This window comes from Homarus americanus, unplaced genomic scaffold (assembly GCF_018991925.1).
Source record: "Homarus americanus isolate GMGI-L3 unplaced genomic scaffold, GMGI_Hamer_2.0 scaffold42643, whole genome shotgun sequence".
Taxonomy (NCBI): Eukaryota; Metazoa; Arthropoda; class Malacostraca; order Decapoda; family Nephropidae; genus Homarus; species Homarus americanus.
Genome location: NW_024747582.1, coordinates 66,855 through 89,133, shown reverse-complemented (window position 1 = coordinate 89,133; position 22,279 = coordinate 66,855). Strand labels below are relative to the sequence as shown.

At 42.5% G+C, this 22,279-nt stretch overlaps 1 protein-coding gene across 1 annotated transcript in view; it reads left to right on the top strand.

Annotated features, from left to right (window-relative positions):
* LOC121879698 overlaps positions 1-22,279 on the top strand; it is a 35,876-nt gene that overhangs the window by 9,057 nt on the left and 4,540 nt on the right. The window contains exons 2-12 of the mRNA XM_042386429.1: positions 628-689; positions 9,944-10,222; positions 10,496-10,622; positions 10,726-10,806; positions 11,782-11,934; positions 15,735-15,878; positions 16,073-16,192; positions 16,743-18,008; positions 18,195-18,383; positions 19,140-19,267; positions 21,087-21,276. Coding sequence (XP_042242363.1) covers positions 10,020-10,222; positions 10,496-10,622; positions 10,726-10,806; positions 11,782-11,934; positions 15,735-15,878; positions 16,073-16,192; positions 16,743-18,008; positions 18,195-18,383; positions 19,140-19,267; positions 21,087-21,276 — 2,601 coding nt within the window. The 5' untranslated portion in view covers positions 628-689; positions 9,944-10,019. The remainder of the gene's footprint in view (positions 1-627; positions 690-9,943; positions 10,223-10,495; positions 10,623-10,725; positions 10,807-11,781; positions 11,935-15,734; positions 15,879-16,072; positions 16,193-16,742; positions 18,009-18,194; positions 18,384-19,139; positions 19,268-21,086; positions 21,277-22,279) is intronic.

Below are 22,279 nucleotides of genomic sequence, written 5' to 3'. Positions count from 1 at the left end.
CTACCACCACCTGCACCTACCACCACCACCTACCACTACCTGCACCTACCACCACCTGCCACCACCACATGCACCCACCCGACCACCACCACCTACCACCACCACATGCACCCCCCCCCATACATCCCTCACACGCCGCTGCTCTCAACACCAGTCTGTGTTTACCCTGAGGTGTTGCTGCTGCCTTAGATACAGCACCTTGGGTCTTGAAGCTGACTTACCCTGAGTGACAGCTAATAACGCATCCAAGTCAGATCAACACACCTGCCTGGCTCTCACAAAAGACTCCCTAAAGACTAAAAGACTCAAGAGACTCCCATAGACGTGATAGCCAATGAGGGACAGTTTACATACACCAAACTGTTTAGCTACACGAATATTTTTATCCTGGTGGGGAGGTGAACGAGAGTGTTTTGATAAGATGGTTCGCAGGGAGGAAAAGGTTTGGAACAGCTCGCTTAAAAGGTTCAATAATTCAGGGGTTCACAGTTGACATGACAGTGATCTCTCTCTCTCTCTCTCTCTCTCTCTCTCTCTCTCTCTCTCTCTCACACACACACACACACAGAGGGAGAGAAAGGGTATTTTGAAAAGGTTATTTGAGTGTTTTTTTCCCTCCTCCCACAGGCTGTACCAGGACACTGCTGCATCACGTCGCCCGCCACAAGGAGCGTCCGCCAGAGGTCCAGGTAAAGTGTCTTGCTTACTGTTGAGTTGGGTGTCCTTGGGTGGGCGGGTGGGTGGGTGAATGAGTTGGTGATTGGGTGGGTGGGTGGAGGCGTAGGTGGAGTAAGTGGGTGGAGTGGGTTTCGTCGTCTGGTGAATGAAGACACTGGCTTTTAGTGCCTGATCTTACTAAAATCGTGTGTGTGTCTGTTTGTGTATGTGTGTGTGTGTGTGTGTGTCTGTGTGTGTGTGTGTGTGTGTGTGTGTGTGTGTGTGTTTATTCATTACGCTACCGTGTTCTAACTAGCAAAATACTCATAATTAATAGCATCCAATCTTATACTCATCCACTAATGCGATTGACTATCAAATCATAATACGAGTCATAACTTTAATAGCGTGAGACATACAGACAGACATACAGGCAGATAGCCAGACAGACAGACACATAGCCAGACAGACAGATAGATAGCCAGACAGACAGACATACAGGCAGATAGCCAGACAGACAGACATACAGGCAGATAGCCAGACAGACAGACATACAGGCAGATAGCCAGACAGACAGTACAGGCAGATAGCCAGACAGACAGACATACAGGCAGATAGCCAGACAGACAGACAAGGTGAGAAATAGACAGACAGACATACAGGCAGATAGCCAGACAGACATACAGCAGATACAGACAGACATACAGGCAGATAGCCAGACAGACAGACATACAGGCAGATAGCCAGACAGACAGACATACAGGCAGATAGCCAGACAGACAGACATGGGGCGAGATAGCCAGACAGACAGACATACAGGCAGATAGCCAGACAGACAGACATACAGGCAGATAGCCAGACAGACAGACATACAGGCAGATAGCCAGACAGACAGACATACAGCAGATAGCCAGACAGACAGACATGCAGGCAGATAGCCAGACAGACAGACATACAGGCAGATAGCCAGACAGACAGACATACAGGCAGAAGCCAGACAGACAGACATACAGGCAGATAGCCAGAGACAGACAGACATACAGGCAGATAGCCAGACAGACAGACATGGCGAGGCAGATAGCCAGACAGACAGACATACAGGCAGATAGCCAGACAGACAGACATACAGGCACAGCCAGACAGACAGAGCCAGCAGACGAACAGGCAGATAGCCAGACAGACAGACATACAGGCAGATGCAGACAGACAGACATACAGGCAGATAGCCAGACAGACAGACATACAGGCAGATAGCCAGACAGACAGACATACAGGCAGATAGCCAGACAGACAGACATACAGGCAGATAGCCAGACAGACAGTACAGGCAGATAGCCAGACAGACAGACATACAGGCAGATAGACAGACAGACAGACATACAGGCAGACAGACATACAGGCAGATAGACAGGCAGATAGACATACAGACAGACAGACAGATAACACGAGAACCAAACCATCATTTATTACACAATATTGAATAAACCAACAAAAATATATATGAATCCAGGAACCATTCAGACATTCAGACATTTTCCTAGTGTGGCTGAGGTAAGAGTCCTTCAAGCAGTATAGGATGTTGACAAGCATTACGGGGCAATCCTACTCACTGCCTTGGGTTTATTACGGTAAGGAAAACTCGTCTATTGGTTTATGGGGACACTGATTCGATTCCTCTTGGTTTATGGGGACAATTATTCGATTCCTCTTGGTTTATGGGGACAAAAACTCGTCTCTTGGTTTATGGGGACAATTATTCGATTCCTCTTGGTTTATGGGGACAAAAACTCGTCTCTTGGTTTATGGGGACAATTATTCGATTGCTCTTGGTTTATGGGGACAAAAACTCGTCTCTTGGTTTATGGGGACAATTATTCGATTGCTCTTGGTTTATGGGGACAAAAACTCGTCTCTTGGTTTATGGGGACAATTATTCGATTCCTCTTGGTTTATGGGGACAAAAACTCGTCTCTTGGTTTATGGGGACAATTATTCGATTCCTCTTGGGTTTTTTTTTAATATTTTGGTTTATTTTTGTATTATCTGAATGGAACCTTCTGCACCATGAGTGACTTTGGTGTATAATGAATGAATTAATTAATGTTGGGCTGGGATAATGAGGCTCTGTGTGGATTCATTATAATGTGTTTGTTGTGTTTACGTGTTTTTGTTTATATATTTACTTGTTTGGTTTTGTTTATAGTTTGTATTAATGAATATTGGGTATAAATAATGGAAATACTGAACTTGTTAATAAAGGTTTGACTTAGGGAACTTGTGTTAAATATCGCTACACATATACAACACATACAGTATACATATAGGTGATACATAACTAATACATATACATATAATACATCAATACTGTAGTGTGTTAGTTTGTTTTGTTAAAGTGAGGAGCTACCGAGGCATATTAACATTTAACATAACCACTTAAATAACCACTTAACCACTAAAAATAACCACTTAACATGACCACTTAAAATAACCACTTAACATAACCACTTAAATAACCACTTAACATAACCACTTAACATAACCACTTAACATAGCCACTTAAATAACCACTTAACATAGCCACTTAAATAACCACTTAAATAACCACTTAACATAACCACTTAACACTAGTGCCATCGCTGTTACGTGATTGGTGCTGCAGTTAACATTGAAGTAAATTGATTGGTTGGTTTTCCCTGTGATGTTTTGATTGGCTGTCTGTGTGTCTGTGTTTGTTTTCTTCTTATTCCTCCTTCTTTCTCTTCCTCCTCCTCCTCCTCCTTTCTCTTCTTCCTCCTCCTCCTCCTTCTTTCTCTTCCTCCTCCTTCCTCTTCCTCCTCCTCCTCCTCCTCCTCATCTCTTCCCTCTAGGGCGGTAGGAACTTCAACAAGCCTTGGTCATAACATCAACATCCTCTGTCATTCCTGGAGTCTTATTGCCTCCTGTGTTATCGTGGTGGATTTGTGTGGATGGATCAGTAGAGGGGATGGTGGATTTGTGTGTGGATCAGTAGAGGGGGTGGTGGATCAGTGTGTGGATCAGTAGAGGGGGTGGTGGATCAGTGTGTGGATCAGTAGAGATGGAGGTGGATCAGTGTGTGGATCAGTAGAGGGGGTGGTGGATCAGTGTGTGGATCAGTAGAGATGGAGGTGGATCAGTGTGTGGATCAGTAGAGATGGAGGTGGATCAGTGTGTGGATATGCTAAGGTGTCTAATCATCAGGTAATTGCTCATAGTTTACCTTCTGTGTGTGTATGTGTGTGTGTGTATACCTTCTGTGTGTGTGTGTGTATACCTTCTGTGTGTGTGTGTGTGTGTATACCTTCTGTGTGTGTGTATACCTTCTCTGTATGTATCTTCTGTGTATACCTTCTCTGTGTGTACCCTTCTCTGTGTGTACCTTCTGTGTATACCTTCTCTGTGTGTACCTTCTGTGTATACCTTCTCTGTGTGTACCTTCTGTGTATACCTTCTCTGTGTGTACCTTCTGTGTATACCTTCTCTGTGTATACCTTCTCTGTGTGTAGCTTCTGTGTGTATGTCAGTCACTACACCACCCTCTCCTGGGTGTGTAGCGTGATGACAGCTCAGGTAACCTCACACAATCTTGGCCCAGGTAAAGGTACACAGGTGACTATGTTAATTACTACTCGTTATTGAAGCTGCTGGTGATTGTGTGATTCGGTTAAAAGACATTGAATATGGTGATTTAACCCCTTGAGTATGGTGATTTAACCCCTTGAATATGGTGATTTAACCCCTTGAGTATGGTGATTTAACCCCTTGAGTATGGTGATTTAACCCCTTGAGTATGGTGATTTAACCCCTTGAGTATGGTGATTTAACCCCTTGAGTACGATGATTTAACCCCTTGAGTACGATGATTTAACCTAGTGTGGGTTTAAGGTATCCAAGCTGTTTTAAGTGACCCTGGTTTTATTCTGAGCGTGACCAGGTGTGTGTTAGTGGTTTATTTGGCTCCAGTTGATGTTTTCATGTCAGTCTTGTCTAGAAAATGTTCCTAAGGGTGGGAGGGGAAGGCTGGGCACTTGGTAACCCTTTGAGTAGAGTGATTTAACCCTTTGTCTCTGATCTAGCTCTTTGTCTTTGATCTAACCCTTTGTCTCTGATCTAACCCTTTGTCTTTGATCTAACCCTTTGTGCTTGATTTAACCCCATTGTGTATGCTGATTTAACCCTTTGTGTATGTTGATTTAACCCTTTGTGTATGGTGATTTAACCCCTTTACTAAGTCATCATTTCTTTCACTTCCTTCACCAAATCTTCATCATCTTTATTCCTTCCTTCACATAGTCTCCATTTCCTTCACTTCCTTCATCATCATCATCATTCCTTCCTTCAGTGTTCCCTCAACCTTCACTCATGGACGTGTTTACATTAATTATCACAAGCGCTCTGTCTCTCCTTAACCAGATCTTTTACCCAACTTCCTTTACTCAGTTTTCTTCACTAGGTTAAAATAGAACTCTGGTTTCATCCTACCCTACCCTACCCATTCTCACCCCTAACTTACCCTACCCTACCTCACCCCACCCCACCCTACCCTACCCCACACAAACTCACCTTCCCACCCCAAAGGCCAGCCACCCAAACTCGTGTAAACACCAGCTCTTGTGGCAACCAGATACACGTATTATAAACCGAACGATGGGGGTGGAGTTTAGAACGATTTTGACGTAACTTTGCGTGGGCGGGGGGAGGGGGCGGGGGTGTTGGTGTTATTCCCAGAACGTACGTGGGCTCTGGGGGATACGCTAACAAACCCGGTGTAGTATTCTCACAGGGCCCCCATACCCAGAAGGCCCCCATACTCACAGGGCCCCTATTCTCGCAGGGCCCCTTGTATATAATGCACATGCGTAAAAAGTTTAGATTATTATGTCAACACGGTTAGGTGAGGTCAGGTTAGGTTACGTCAGGTTAGGCCAGGTCACGTTAGGTCACGTTAGGCCAGGTCACGTTAGGTCACGTTAGGTTCTGTGTTTTCTCGCTCCCATTTTCGGGGTGAGGGTCATAAAGTCTACGGTGTTTGGGCGTGTTCTTTCGTTTATAACTTCGAGGAATTAGTATTGGATCCTAAGTCGTTCGTGTACAAGATCCGGATTCATTTGGATTCGTCGATAATTGTTTTGTGTTATGACGTAAGAAGGCACATGATTCACTTTATTTCAAACACAAAAAAGACGTGACCTATGTCGTGTGTGCGTGTGTGTGTGTGTGTGTGTGTGTGTGTGTGTGCGTAGACTTAACACTTTATCTTGTGTGAAAGTTATTGTTGTTTTGATAGATTATATATATATATGTGTACAACGTTTCAGCCAGTCATGACACAGACACAGACACACACACACACACACACACACACACACACACACACACAGACACACACACACTGGTGACCCTGGCACTCACTAACCCCAGGTGGACGTGTGCCATTTTTAAGGTAAAGTTGACACCGTTTCATGAGAGCGTTGCCACCTGAGACCAGGGTCAGTGTCAACCTGTGTGTGTGTGTGTGTGTGTGTCCCTTGTAAACACTTCTCTCCCCTACGCCTCGCCCCATCCCACGCCCACCCGTATTACCACGCCCACCAGGCTACCACGCCTTCTGCTCCTCCACCATACGCCCACCTTCCTCCTTCACACCACGCCCACCTGAAGAGTTGACACCAATAACACTGTCCTCCCTCTTCCTCCTCCCCCCCTCCCTCCTCCTTCTTCCCCCCTCTTCCTCCCTCCCTCATGCCCTCTATATACGCAGTTCATTTCATGAGGATGGAGGAGATGGAGGGGGGGGTCAGGTCAGTGTGTGTGTACCTCATTTGTCTTACAAGGCGATAATGAGCAACAAATATTGACAGCATGACACTGGGGCCTTAATGACAACAATCTGTCATGCCCCCCCCCCCACTCTCCTTCCCTCCTCTTCACGCCTTTAATGACTGGCTGTCTACACTCCTTCCATCTTGTTCCTTCTTCCTCCTTTACCCTCCTCCTCCCTCCTCATTCTTAGTCACCTTCCTTCCTCCTGCCTCCTTCCTTCTTGTTCCTTCCTGCCTTCCTTCTTGTTTCTGTCTTCTCGTGAGGAGGGGTGATGGATGAGAGGAGGTGAGGGGTGAAGGAGGGGTTGGGTGAGGTGGGGAGATGTTGACGGCACTAACAAGGTGTGATGGTTGGGAGGCGCGTCACCCTACCTATCAATTTCCAGGCATAGTTCATCTGTTTCCCCCCCACCCCCAACAACCCGGGTAGGATTGGTCTGGCCCATAGAGTAGATGTGTTTAGGTCAGCTCGGGTCAGGCCTTGGAGAGGTGTAGATGGGTCAGGTGGGGTCTTGGTAAGGTTGGGTCAAGTCAGGTCAGGTCGTGTAGTTTTGTTGAAGGTGTCGGAATAGAATTGTCACGCACACACACACACACACACACACACACACACACACACACACACACACACACACACACACACACCAATCGTAAACCAGATTTAATTTTGTCTCCTCCACCGACCAAACAATTACTGCAACACAAAGACAATAACATTATCGAACTCTGGGAAAATTTGTGTGTGTTATCAGTTGACCTTGAATGACCATGTACATATGACCTTGGTGTGTGCTATTGGAAACTGTGGCGGAGTGGTTATGGTACTGAGATGACCGTCTATTGGCCTCTGGCTCGAATCCCCATTGAAAAGCCAGTATTTGATTGATAAATAAGTGAGTTAGTATCAGTAGTTAACCATATCATCACCTGTTCTAATTAATTACCTGTTCTGTCTCACCTGTATGGCGGTATGACACCTGGCTCACGTGACAGAATGGACTCGTAGGCATGAGTACAAATAATCCTAGCAGATTTAGAGTATATTATATAGGTCACACTGCCAGAATACACCCTCATGTGTACCTCTCAAGGAGGTGTAGGTGTGGGTGTAAGGGAGGTGGTGTATTGACAAACATGTTATTAATCCCTCTGTGACGGCAGTGTAAACATCGTCTCTCTGTCTGTTCAAACTAGTACCTCAGTTAGCCCAATGGTGGATGACACTGAATTAATGGCTCCTAGACAAAAAGAAAATCAATAACATAAAGAAACATAAATAAAAGATAATAGAGATGTGGTTAATAAACTTAGAATAAAGGAAATATTAACTGAGGGTAACGTTATGATATGTTAGGTGATATTTGGATAACGAACCTAAGATTGATCTTTAATTCAGAATATAAATGTGTTAGGGAGATATCGTATATACACACACACACACACACACACACACACACACACACACACACACACACACACACACACACACACACAGGTCTCTTCTCTCTCCACACCACACACACACGGGTCTCTTCTCTCCACACACACACACACACACGGTCTCTTCTCTCTCCACACACACACACACACACACACGGTCTCTCTCTCCACACACACACACACACACAGTCCCTCTCTCCTCTCCACACACACACACACACACACACACACACACACACACACACACACACACGGTCCCTTCTCTCTCCACACACACACACACACACACACACACACACACACGGTCTCTCTCTCTCCACACACACACACACACACACGGTCTCTTCTCTCTCCACACACACACACACACGGTCTCTTCTCTCTCCACACACACACACACACACACACGGTCTCTTCTCTCTCCACACACACACACACACACACACACACACGGTCTCTCTCTCTCCACACACACACACACGGTCTCTTCTCTCTCCACACACACACACACACACACACACACGGTCTCTTCTCTCTCCACACACACACACACACACACACACACACACGGTCTCTTCTCTCTCCACACACACACACACACACACACACACACGGTCTCTTCTCTCCCACACACACACACACACGGTCTCTTCTCTCTCCACACACACACACACACACACACACACACACACGGTCTCTTCTCTCTCACACACACACACGGTCTCTTCTCTCTCCACACACACACACACACACACACACACACGGTCTCTTCTCTCTCCACACACACACACACACACACACGGTCTCTTCTCTCTCCACACACACACACACACACAGGGTGACTCACAACAAGATGGACGACCTGGGGGAGGAGGGAGGTATGGGATTGATATTGGAAGATTTATTATGTGTGTCGTGTTACAGTCAGACGTCTTGTGTGGGGCTGACTGTGTGGGGCTGACCGTTGGGGCTGACTGTGTGGGGCTGACCGTGGAGCTGACCGTGTGGGGCTGACCGTTGGGGCTGACCGTGTGGGGCTGCTAATGTTGGGGCTGATCGTGTGGGGCTGACTTGTGGGGCTGACCGTGGGGGCTGACTGTGTGGGGCTGACTGTGTGGAGCTGACCGTGTGGGGCTGACCGTGTGGGGCTGACTGTGTGGGGCTAAAGACGAGTGTTGTTGTTATTCTTGTTGTCGTTGCCTTTGTTATTGTTGTTGTTATCCTTGTTGTTGTGGCTGTTATTGTTATTTTTGTAGTCATTGTTGTTGCTGTTGTTATTGTTAGTGTTATTATTTTTGTCATAGTTGTTATTGTTATTATTATTATTATTGTTGTCTATTAATACAAGTCAATAAATTTTAGTGCTCATCAACCCCCTCCCACACACACACACACACACACACACACACACGTACGTCAATTGAGGGCCGGGGTAGTTGAGCCTGACGAGGTGTGGTTGTCGTGTTAGCCAAGGTTCACATCCATGACTAAGAAGGTCACGGTGTAACAGTATGGGGTCACGTGAAGATTAAGCACCCCTTGTTGATTTTACCTGATGATTAACACCGTAATGCTAACCTATCCTGACCTAACCTCTTATAACGTATCCTGACCTAACCTAATGATGACTTAATCTATCCTGACCTAACCTAATGATGACTTAACCTAATCCTGACCTAACCTCTTGTAACTTATCCTGACCTCCCCCCCCCCCAGGTAGCGTTAGGGTGTTTAATCAACAGGTTAAATAATCTCTGGGGTGCCTAATCTTCACGTGAACCTCAGTGTGGTGTGTCGGTAGTATAACAAAATCATATGTCAAATTTCCCTTAAACTGGAGTTATTAAACGGATTCGGTTAATTTACTTCGGATAACTACACAAATTGGTCTTGACATCTAATAAAACCTTAACCGTAATTAACTAAAATCCGGTAAATATTGAGAATGTTCGGATAGAGAAAATATTACCGGTTGGTGAGAGTTAAAGACCGTACTGTACTTCCAGAATGACGTGGTGACGAGCCTCCATCAGTAGCAGCGTCAGTAGCAGCGTCAGTTCCTCTCCTCCAGGCTTAGTAACCATGAGAGCACTAGCATGGGTCTTGGTAGTGACGTGTTGGCCTGCCCTGACCCTGGGTATGATGGGAGACGAGTACCCTGTTGTAGCCTGGGAGGATATATGGGAGGAGGTGGGACAGATGACCAAGAACAAGACCTACTGTGTTCATGAGAGTTCACACTGCTGGCGTAACAACTCCCTCCCCATCAGGAAAGGTCTCTGTAGGTGAGTCTTCTTCAGGGTTCCTTCAGGAGTATTAACATCACTATTGACCATAGCCATTACCACCATCACTACTACTACTACTATTACTACTACTACTATTACTATTACTACTACTACTATTACTACCCCAACTATCACCACCACTATTACTACCCCATCCCCACCACCACTACCCCCCACCACCGCTACCCATCCCTCCCCCACCACTACCACCACCACCACTACTACTACTACTACCCAAACCACCACCACTAACTACCATCTCCCCCTCAGCCAGTGCCAGTGTGACGACGAGTGTGTGGTGTACGGTGACTGCTGTTTGGACAAGGCACAAGCAGACTGGGGTGACGGCAGAGAGGAACACAGCGACAGATACACCTGTGGCAAGATGGCGACCTCGGTGAGTGTTAGGGGAGGTGTGTGTGTTTACCTTCATCATCACCTGAAGATTAGTACCCCCCCTCCCCCTGTCTCTCACTTACCTCCCCCTCTCTCTCCTACAGGGGCTGGAAGGCCTCATGATGGTGGAGTCCTGTAGGATGGATTATGTTGGTCTTCCTGTAGAGCGTCTTTGTAAACAACAGGTGAGGCATATTGTTTACGTGTGTGTGTGTGTGTGTGTGTTGTGTTTACGTCGCGTGTGTGTGTGTGTGTGTGTGTGTGTTGTGTTTACGTCGCGTGTGTGTGTGTGTGAATAACAACTCATATTTTTTCCATTATTAAACCTTGAAAAAACTTACATTAATATATGAAGCAGTGAGAGGTGTGCGTGTACATGTGTGTGTGTGCGTGCGCGTGTACATACTTAGTCATTTATCATATTTTTAGCTTGAGTAGTTTATGATATGTTAATGCGACGCCTCTGGCCAATTTAGGTAATGGTGTTCTGAGGTTTGGCACACCACTATTGTGTACGTCATGTGTGTGTTGTGTACGTCATGTGTGTGTGTACGTCATGTGTGTGTGTTGTGTACGTCATGTGTGTGTGTTGTGTACGTCATGTGTGTGTTGTGTACGTCATGTGTGTGTGTTGTGTACGTCATGTGTGTGTGTTGTGTACGTCATGTGTGTGTGTTAAGTACGTCATGTGTATGTGTACGTTGTGTGTGTGTTGAGTACGTCATGTGTGTATGTTGTGTACGTCATGTGTGTGTGTACGTCATGTGTGTGTGTGTGTACGTCATGTGTGTGTGTTGAGTACGTCATGTGTGTATGTTGTGTACGTCATGTGTGTGTGTACGTCATGTGTGTGTGTGTACGTCATGTGTGTGTGTTGAGTACGTCATGTGTGTGTGTGTGTTGTGTACATCATGTGTGTGTATACGTCATGTGTGTGTGTGTTGTGTACGTCATGTGTGTGTGTACATCATGTGTGTGTGTGTGTAGTCATGTGTGTGTGTTGTGTGTATGTCATTTTGTGTGTTGTGTACGTCACTCCCTCTAACCTCTCTCCTACCTCCCCACCCCATTATTTCCCTCCCACACCCCTCTTTAACCTCCTTCCCACCTTCCCACTCCACTTAATCACCCCTTATCTCCCCACTCCTCCCTCTCCTCAGGTAACTCCAGAGGCCTACACTTACGTTCTTGACCTACCTGTGACCTCCCGTGCCACCAACACCACCTACGTTAACTACCACTGTGCTGTGTGTAACGACGACGCCCGTAACCTTCACACCTGGAACGTGACCATTAACTGCAGCACTAAACAGGTTAATAGATTCGTCCCCTTTACTTTATTCTCCTTGTAGACGTTAATAAATTCGTCTCCTTTACTTTATTCTCCTTGTACACGTTAATAGATTCGTCTCCTTTACTTTATTCTCCTTGTAGACGTTAATAGATTCGTCTCCTTTACTTTATTCTCCTTGTAGACGTTAATAGATTCGTCTCCTTTACTTTATTCTCCTTGTACACGTTAATAGATTCGTCTCCTTTACTTTATTCTTCTTGTAGACGTTAATAGATTCGTCTCCTTTACTTTATTCTCCTTGTAGACGTTAATAGATTCGTCCCCTTTACTTTATTCTCCTTGTAGACGTTTAAGATTGTAGACGTTAATAGATTCGTCTCCTTTACTTTATTCTCCTTGTAGACGTTAATAGATTCGTCTCCTTTACTTTATTCTCCTTGTACACGTTAATAGATTCGTCTCCTTTACTTTATTCTCCTTGTACGTTAATAGATTCGTCTCCTTTACTTTATTCTCCTTGTAAACGTTAATAGATTCGTTTTAGCTTCTTTATTCTCCTTGTAGACGTTAATAGATTCGTCCCCTTTACTTTATTCTCCTTGTAGACGTTAATGATTCGTCCCTTTACTTTATTCTCCTTGTAGACGTTAATAGATTCGTCTCCTTTACTTTATTCTCCTTGTACACGTTAATAGATTCGTCTCCTTTACTTTATTCTCCTTGTAGACGTTAATAGATTCGTCTCCTTTACTTTATTCTCCTTGTACACGTTAATAGATTCGTCTCCTTTACTTTATTCTTCTTGTAGACGTTAATAGATTCGTCTCCTTTACTTTATTCTCCTTGTAGACGTTAATAGATTCGTCCCCTTTACTTTATTCTTCTTGTAGACGTTAATAGATTCGTCTCCTTTACTTTATTCTCCTTGTACACGTTAATAGATTCGTCTCCTTTACTTTATTCTTCTTGTAGACGTTAATAGATTCGTCTCCTTTACTTTATTCTCCTTGTACACGTTAATAGATTCGTCTCCTTTACTTTATTCTCCTTGTAGACGTTAATAGATTCGTCTCCTTTACTTTATTCTCCTTGTAGACGTTAATAGATTCGTCTCCTTTGCTTTATTCTCCTTGTAGACGTTAATAGATTCGTCTCCTTTACTTTATTCTCCTTGTAGACGTTAATAGATTCGTCTCCTTTACTTTATTCTCCTTGTAGACGTTAATAGATTCGTCTCCTTTACTTTATTCTCCTTGTAGACGTTAATAGATTCGTCTCCTTTACTTTATTCTCCTTGTAGACGTTAATAGATTCGTCCTTTACTTTATTCTCCTTGTAGACGTTAATAGATTCGTCTCCTTTACTTTATTCTCCTTGTAGACGTTAATAGATTCGTCTCCTTTACTTTATTCTCCTTGTAGACGTTAATAGATTCGTCCTCCTTTACTTTATTCTCCTTGTAGACGTTAATAGATTCGTCTCCTTTACTTTATCTCCTTGTATTCTCCTTGTGACGTTAATAGATTCGTCTCCTTTGCTTTATTCTCCTTGTAGACGTTAATAGATTCGTCTCCTTTACTTTAGACGTTAATAGATTCGTCTCCTTTACTTTATTCTCTTCGTTAATAGAACTTTATTCTCCAGACTAAGTCTCCTTTACTTTATTCTCCTTGTCGTCTCCTTGTAGACGTTAATAGATTCGTCCCTACTTTATTCTCTTGTAGACGTTAATAGATTCGTCCTTTACTTTATTCTCCTTGTAGACGTTAATAGATTCGTCTCCTTTTTTTATTCTCCTTGTAGACGTTAATAGATTCGTCTCCTTTACTTTATTCTCCTTGTAGACGTTAATAGATTCGTCCCTTTACTTTATTCTCCTTGTAGACGTTAATAGATTCGATAGACGTTAATAGATTCGTCCCTTTACTTTATTCTCCTTGTAGACGTTAATAGATTCGTCTCCTTTACTTTATTCTCCTTGTAGACGTTAATAGATTCGTCTCCTTTACTTTATTCTCCTTGTAGACGTTAATAGATTCGTCTCCTTTACTTTATTCTCCTTGTAGACGTTAATAGATTCGTCCCCTTTACTTTATTCTCCTTGCTAGTTGTCCTCTTCTATTATTTTACTATTTATTTGTTTTATTTTTATTGGGCTACGGAGATCTTGGTACTAGTGAGTGTTTGGAGGTACTAGTAGTTTTTTATTCTAGTACTAGCAAGGCCTCGAATTTAATACTAGCAGAGACATTGAATTTATTACTGTACTAGCGTAGCCCTTGAATCTAGTACTAGCAAGGCCTCGAATTTAGTACTAGCAAGATCCTGAAACCCAGTACAGCACTAGCAAAAAGGCAAAACACTAGGCGATAACCTCCTAGCTGACGTCTTGCTAATTAGTGCTGGATCTCTCAGGTGTGCCAAGCAGGTAAGGTTTTTTCACCAGGTCACACTGAAGTAGGCCTTTCGTTATTAACCAAATTTCATAAATAACTTGAATTGTCTTCCAAATATTGACCAAGTAATCACAAATGTTCACTCGCTTATGTTAATCAACAATGGTAAGGAATAATTGCATCTGAAGTGTTTTGTGTTGGTAACGAGTAAAAGTTGCATGAACACGAGCACTTGTTTGAGGTGTTCCTGCCACCAACGCCCCGCTGTATTGTCTATAACAGCGCCAGTCTATTTAAACTTTTTCACTAACTTTTGTGTACAGTTCTTGTTTACAGAATCTCCTGCTAGGGGCATCACGAACCAATAATAAACTATAAAATATTTACGATTCAAACAAATTATATAAAAAAAAAGGTAAAAAATTACATATTAAACATTAAAAATAAAATGCTTGGATTCTTTACTTTCGGTTTGTGTTTATACGTTGGTGTGTTAGTAATGACTGTGGGGTCCGGAGTCCTGGTGTCACTGGAGAAAAAAGAGTTTCTCGACTCCAGAGCAATTACAGACTGGATCAAACACCTCCTCCCTTCCAGCTTCTATGAGTCTCGCCTCTTTGCGGTGTTCTTCTTCGTCGGGATAATGATCAGCCGCTTGTTGGTGACCCTCACTCTCCTCGGCCTATTATCAATCATTGTGGAGCGCTTGGGAGAGCGGTGGTGGTGAGGAAGCTGTCGTGGTCTTTACTCCTGGTGGTGATAAGCTTTTCCTACACTATTACCATTGCAACTTTTTTTTATCATTATTATTACTGATATTATTGTTATTATTAATATTTTTCTTCTTATTTTATTATTAGTAGTAGTAGTAGTAAAATTATATTATATCATTACAGTAGAGTCGTAATTGCTGGCAGGTCATTACTTAAAATGATTGGCCAATTAAGTCAACCACCTAAAGAATCTGTTAATCTTTCATCAATTCTGTGTCATTAATTTTGATCACTAAAACAATTTACATTGGTCATTAATAATACGACTGTCAGTTTGTGTCATTAATTGTTTAGTCACTCGTAGTATAATTTTCAACCCTACCCTCCCCAACCCTGCCCTACCCTACCCTACCCTACCCATACCCAACCCAACCCTACCCTACCCTACCCTCCCCTACCCTTCCCTCCCCTCCCCTACCCAACCCAACCAACCCTACCCTACCCTACGTTCAGGTCTAGTGACTATTTATAAGACAACAACAAAATAATTTAAACTAATTCAGGTCCTCGGTGTCTTTAATTATGCTCTCAATAGGTCGATTTATGTCCAATATCATTAATTCATGTCATAAATGTTAATGATTTATGTGTAATCTCATTAATCGACGTCATCATCACTATCATTAATCAGTACTGTTATCTCGGGTCAGATCTTGAAGACTTACACATTGGTGGAATTCATGCAGAAGGCGACCTACCAACCTGGCCTGAGGAAGTGGCAGCGCTTCACCTACCGCTCACCTGAGGACGAGAAACGCATTATCCCCGACGAGTTTCACGTGTGCTACTTCGATGTGAGTTCTACCCCCCACCGAAGTCATATGTATCCTGTCTACATCACCTATACCCTGTGTAGAGTCATTAGCGATGGTGATGTTTGCTAAATTCAAAAAAATTACATAGGAATATTTACATAGTTTACAAATGTCTGTATTGTATTGTAGACTATTTACCAACAGTATAGTGATCAGTCTCCATCTCCCGGCAGGTGTTAGAGTTCAAGAAGTCAGATAAATTCATCAAGAAGTATGGTGGCCGCTTGTGTATCTACCCCAAGGGTGTGTGTGAGAAGAAGCCCAGCAGCAGGACACACATCTGCAAGCAGCAAGTAACCAAGTGCAGTCTGGTTTTAATCCGTCATAGAAATTTAGCCTCCATGCCAGTTTGCCAGACATATATTCACATCTCTTCTCAGTCTCATAATTACGTACAGTTTCTTTAAAATCATTAACTCACTAAAATTTCCTTGTTGTAATTTTCTGTGTTTCCATAATTCTGAAATGTATACAATTTGAGCCATGTTAACCTGTGTGCCTATGTGTGGATTATTCTTTCTTCATATGTAAATCTTCCCACTAATTTGAGTAAAGAAAATTAAAAAACTCTTTGATTGGTTTTTCAGTGACTAGTGATGTCATTGTATAAGTGAACCAGTGACAGACATTCTTACATCACTGGTTAGAGGAGAACTTATTGAGAATATTAGAGAATGTTGAATCTATTATTCTAATTCACTTTGGTTTTATCTGAGAGTTGAGGACATTTAGTACTAGGAGATGAGTTGCTAGTTTCATATACAAATAGTTAAATGCTGCTTACTACATAATCTGCATACAGAGGTTGTTCAACTTAGATTAAATTATGTTTCCTTATGACAGGTGCGGCATTGTGATCCCGCCTGGCCGGACCAACTGGATAGGGAAAAGTGTCGCCGATACTCACAACTTTTCATGCACAAGAATGGAACCAGCCATGAAACTGTCTATAAAAATCCACATTGTGCTAGATGCAATTTTGTTAATGTCTCCTCTAGTGCTGTGAGCTGCGTGCATTCCCTATTGTCTAAGAAGTGTGTGTCCAACAGAAGTACAGGTTCAGGGAACCTTCCTACATGTTTCTCAGTGCTGATGGACTTCAGGGAGAACACTTGTAACACTGCTGATGAGTTATGGGATCCCATTCACTTAACTTGTAAGAAGATTTATTGTGGGCGTCTCTTCAAACTTGAAAATGGTGAATGTGTTAAGGACTACACAGCTTACCAGTCATTAGGAAATTCTACACTGCTTGATAACTCCTGCCCAAAGATTGAGCTTCTTGAAGATGATTATGTTCCTCGACCTGATGGTTCAGTGTTTGTCAACACCACCAAGAAGGTGTATAAGAAGGGTGAATTTGAAATGCACAGTGAAACAAAGATTTTAGTCTGCAACGACCACTACCAGTACACGGCCGGATTTTCAGAAATTCACAGTTTGTTGACTTTAATAGTTTTGCTTATATCTCTTGCTGGTCTGGCACTACACATCATCGTCTACCTTCTTGTGCCACGCTTCAGGAATCTGCCAGGGAAGAACCTCTTCTGTCTCAGCTGTTGCCTCTTCATTGCTCACCTTATCTTCCTCACAGGGATGAGAACCCACATTCATGAGCTATGTGTCTTCATCTCTGCTGCACTCCACTACTTTTGGCTGGCATCCTTCTGCTGGATGAATGTTATGAGTGTGGACGTGTGTCGCACATTTACCAGCCAGCTCTACAGGGGAGACACGGATGCACGCCAGAGCTTCATCTTCTACTCCATATACGCGTGGACCATCCCCGCACTTGTTGTCACCTTATCACTTGTCTTCGATTACACCAACGTTCTCCCAGAGTACCGTCCCGGGTATGCTACGGATTTGTGTTGGCTGAACAACCGGTATGGCCTGGCATTGTTCTTCCTCTTTCCTGTTGGAGCCATCGTTCTGGAAAACACTATTCTCTTCTTTGTGACCGCTTGTGGGATATATAAACAAGTTAAAGCAGCCAGGTATGCCAACAGGCGGTCCCAGAGTGTTAAGGAAGGACACGGAGCCCAGGGTGCCAAGAACTCAAAACCTGGGAAGATGCAGAAGGAAGGAGGTTTTAAACAAATTCTACAGGTAGGTCATAGTACAGTATTAAGGAACCTTTTACTTTAATGTAGTCATTTATTTTGTAACTTTAGTTTTTCATTTATTCTTTAACCCTTGTGGCATTTTAATGTTTTTTAACCTGGTAAAGTTTAAGTACCTGGTATATACAATATACCTGTATGTAAGGGAGTAATTAGTGTACTGTGTTGATAGGGTCGGAGGAGTGCCAAGGAGCGTGTGCGACTGATCTTGTACATCAAACTTGGGCTGATTCAGGGGTTGTCCTGGATCACTGGGTTCATGGCCGCCTTTGTTGATGTCCCCGCCTGCTGGTACCCCTTCACTGTCCTCAATGGTCTACAGGGAGCCTTCATATTCCTTGGCTTTGATATGAAGAGGAAGGTAAATATCAGGTGTAGACCCAGGCTTATGTAGTGAAGTCATTGAAGAAAGAACACTGTTGATTTGTAGTACCTAGAGAGTCAGGAACCATGGGTAGAGCTCCTATGACTTGTGTACTATACCTAGAGAGTCAGGAACCATGGGTAGAGCTCCTATGATTTGTGTACTATACCTAGAGAGTCAGGAACCATGGGTAGAGCTCCTATGACTTGTGTACTATACCTAGTGAGTCAGGAACCATGGGTAGAGCTCCTATGATTTGTGTACTATACCTAGTGAGTCAGGAACCATGGGTAGAGCTCCTATGATTTGTGCACTATACCTAGTGAGTCAGGAACCATGGATAATAGTCCTTAAACCACAAACTTCATATCCAAGGCTTATCCAGGGTTCCTAAACTTGTTATTAGTCATAGTGGCTGTTAGGTGAAGCAATTTGATGTCAAGCTGTGTGACGTCATGCCAGTTGTTATAATATATTTTCCCTTAATACTGCAGATGGTTATTATGTAAATCTCATTCTTGAAACAATCATTGAGCAAAGAAATTACTGGTAGTTATAAAACGTTTAGTTCGTGTGTAAATCTTAATTCCGATTCCTTTGGGACTTTTGAGTTAACTGATCAGATATTTTTGTCTCTTGTGAGGAATGGTGTATATAATCTGTCTCTTATATTTGGAACTAGAATAAAAATGATAGATCAAATTGTGATTATAGTAATTATAGTCTTCTAGAACTTGTGATATCTTGGGTCAGGTCGGAGAAGCGGTGTGGGAGGCACTTGTTGGGCGACCATGGCGAAAACACAGAAGTTCTAAAGGCACTCGTACTACCACTTTTGGCCAGAGTAGTTCCAGCCAAAATCAATCGTCAAGGTCAAGCAGGTAAGAGATTGTGTTCCAATGTTATAGAAGTGATTGGTGATATACAAGAGGGGTCTAACATCAAGTTTTTTTTTTCAGAACTTTAGGATTCAGATCATATACAATTCATAAAGTTCTGACAGATATATAGTTATTGTGGCTTAAAAATATATCATGGAGTATAGACAGCAACTTGTTACATCAAATTCCTATCATCAGCAACTTGTTACATCAAATTTCCTATCATGTATAATGTGAATTGGACCTTGTGTGGTGACAGGATAATGGAACCCTCTCATAATATATCAACAACACACTTTACTGAATAAGGGATTGACTATTAGTGTTTTTTATAGGCTAATAATTGAAGGTGGTTTTCTTATCAAACAATATTTTCATTGGTACCCGTTTAATGCAGTTGAGTTCCTGTGACAATGGTGGCCAGACCTAGATAACCCATCAGTGGTTTATATAGAAGTTGTAAAAGTGTAAGAAGAAATGTTTTGTCCCTCATCATACCAGGAGAAGGTCATAAGAGTACAAGACATACTTAGATCCTAATAAAGACTTGTATAGGATGGACTGAAGCTTGCTGGAATATCTCTTCATTGAGTTATTGATCACAAGCCACAGATGATGCTACTGTAGCTGTCTTAAGATGCCATCCTTAGTACCTCCTTCTGATGTTAGGGTTACACACACACACACACACACACACACACACACACACACACACACGATGGCATGAATACAGTATAACAGTCAAGTTATGAATTCAAACACTTAATTGCCTGGCTTATGTCTTTTACTTAATTCCATCATCCCTACTCATGAACCAGTGACTCTGAGGAAGAGACTAGGAATGAGACATCAGTATGTCCGCTGGTGTTAGGTGAGGCAGGTGTGGGTCAGCGAGCTGTGGAGGGGGTCACTTGGGGCAGCACAGTGAGGCTCACCCAGGCTGTGGGTGTCCATCCCAAAGCTAGGTGGGGCTACAAGTCACTATATCATTACTGTGCTGTTTAAAGTTATTCTGTGATATTTAGTAAACTGTTTCTCTTTAGTATACATTAATAGACCGTATAATATGCATTTTAATGTACTATATGTATTGATCACTATCAGTTATTTAATTACTATACTAATATTTAAAATTATAAATGTCTTCTCTATTAATAATAATTAATGTTACTTTGTACAGTCACGTCCACATCTCCATCACTTAAGCTTTACCCAGATCACCTGTTTCTGACACATACATGTCCTGAAGTGTTTATTACTTAACATTTATAATTACTCCAGGCTTCTCTATAGTTAATTACTGATGTTTAGTTTTCATATAAAAGTCTCTCAGCCTCTATAAGTAGTGTTTATGTTAATGATCTGTTAATTACCACTATACTGTAGTTATGTACCGTATAACTTAAATCAAGGTAGACAGCATCTGGTAAATATATAACCTACTACAGTGGATTACTTGACTCTGGTCTGATACAATACTGAATCATTTGACCAGTTTAACTATAAAGGATACGCATAATAGTTTAACATAATTGTATCACTTTAATCAGACCTAACCATATAATTAACAAGCATCCCCATGTTATTAAATCATAACTTTGTACATAGTAAGACAAAATGAAATATGAAAATAATATTCATCACAGATCTGCTTGACACACCACTTGATTTTGGTTGGTGTTATATCTCAAAATTTACAAAGTTTATATAAGATTTTTTTATTAATCTTGGTCATTGGTGGTGTTGGTCCTCTCAGTTTATGCAGATTAATGTCAATGTCATTAACAAGTTCTCATTATAACCATCATGTCGTCTCCAGTCCCCAACAGGCCAAAATCATAAAGAAGTTAATCTCCCAAAGAAGTACTAATGCGGACTCACTGCGAGGTGTTCAGACAGACCCATCATCCAAGAGCCGAGTTGAAGGTGTGAGGAACGGCGACCTGAGAGCCGGTGTAGTGAAGGGAAAGTTTGATGATGAGAGTGGTGGTGGTGGTGATGTTGTCAGGGTAAGTTAATGACTCTTGATCCATCAGATCTTAAATAAGGTGACTTTATTTTACTTTATTTTTGTCATTTTGGGCAATTTTTCCCCCCATATGTTGTAGAGTGGCATAAATCAACATCCAACTCAGACTCTCCTTAACTATTGTTGTAATATGTGTTCTGATATGGTGTCCCTCTTCCATAATAAATCCCCAAATATTTATCAGGTTTATCCCTGTAGCTTCACACTCTGTAGTTTTACCCATCACTCAGTTACTCCGTGCTATACGGTATATTTTGGTCATGGACAATGCTGCTTCACTGCCATCTTTTTTATATGTAATGTACAGTAGCTAAAACAACTCTCATGGACAATGCTGCTTCACTGCCATCTTTTTTATATGTAATGTACAGTAGCTAAAACAACTCTCTGTGTATACTTTGTGGGAAACAATATGAGACCATGGACGATAAATATTGGTATATGAGGGCTGTCACTAGTCACACGGAGAGCTGTCACTAGTCACACGGAGGGCTGTCACTAGTCACACGGAGGGCTGTCACTAGTCACACGGAGGGCTGTCACTAGTCACACGGAGGGCTGTCACTAGTCACACCTGCACAGATAGTTGTTTTAGCTACTGTACATGTAAATAATTATATTTTACTGCTGGTTGTAGGGAATAATGCTTGACTTAAAACAAAGTACAGGCACTCCCCGACTTACGACCGACTCGACTTACGTCCACCCGCACTTACGACCTGCCTCAGTCGTACCAAAATGTGGTCAAATTATGTATTTTTGAGTCCCAAAGTCAGTACACAGACAAAATTTTCATCTGTAATTCACTTTAAAATGGCTGGCAAGCTTAAAAGTGAGTGTTTTGTGGTGCTGAGAAGAAAAAGAGACCCAAGTTTTCGATTTTCTATGTGTTATTTAAGCATTTCCGACTTACGATGTCTATGTCAGTTCCTAACCCCGTCGTAAGTCGGGGAGTACTTGTACAGTACAGTACTGAAAATTCA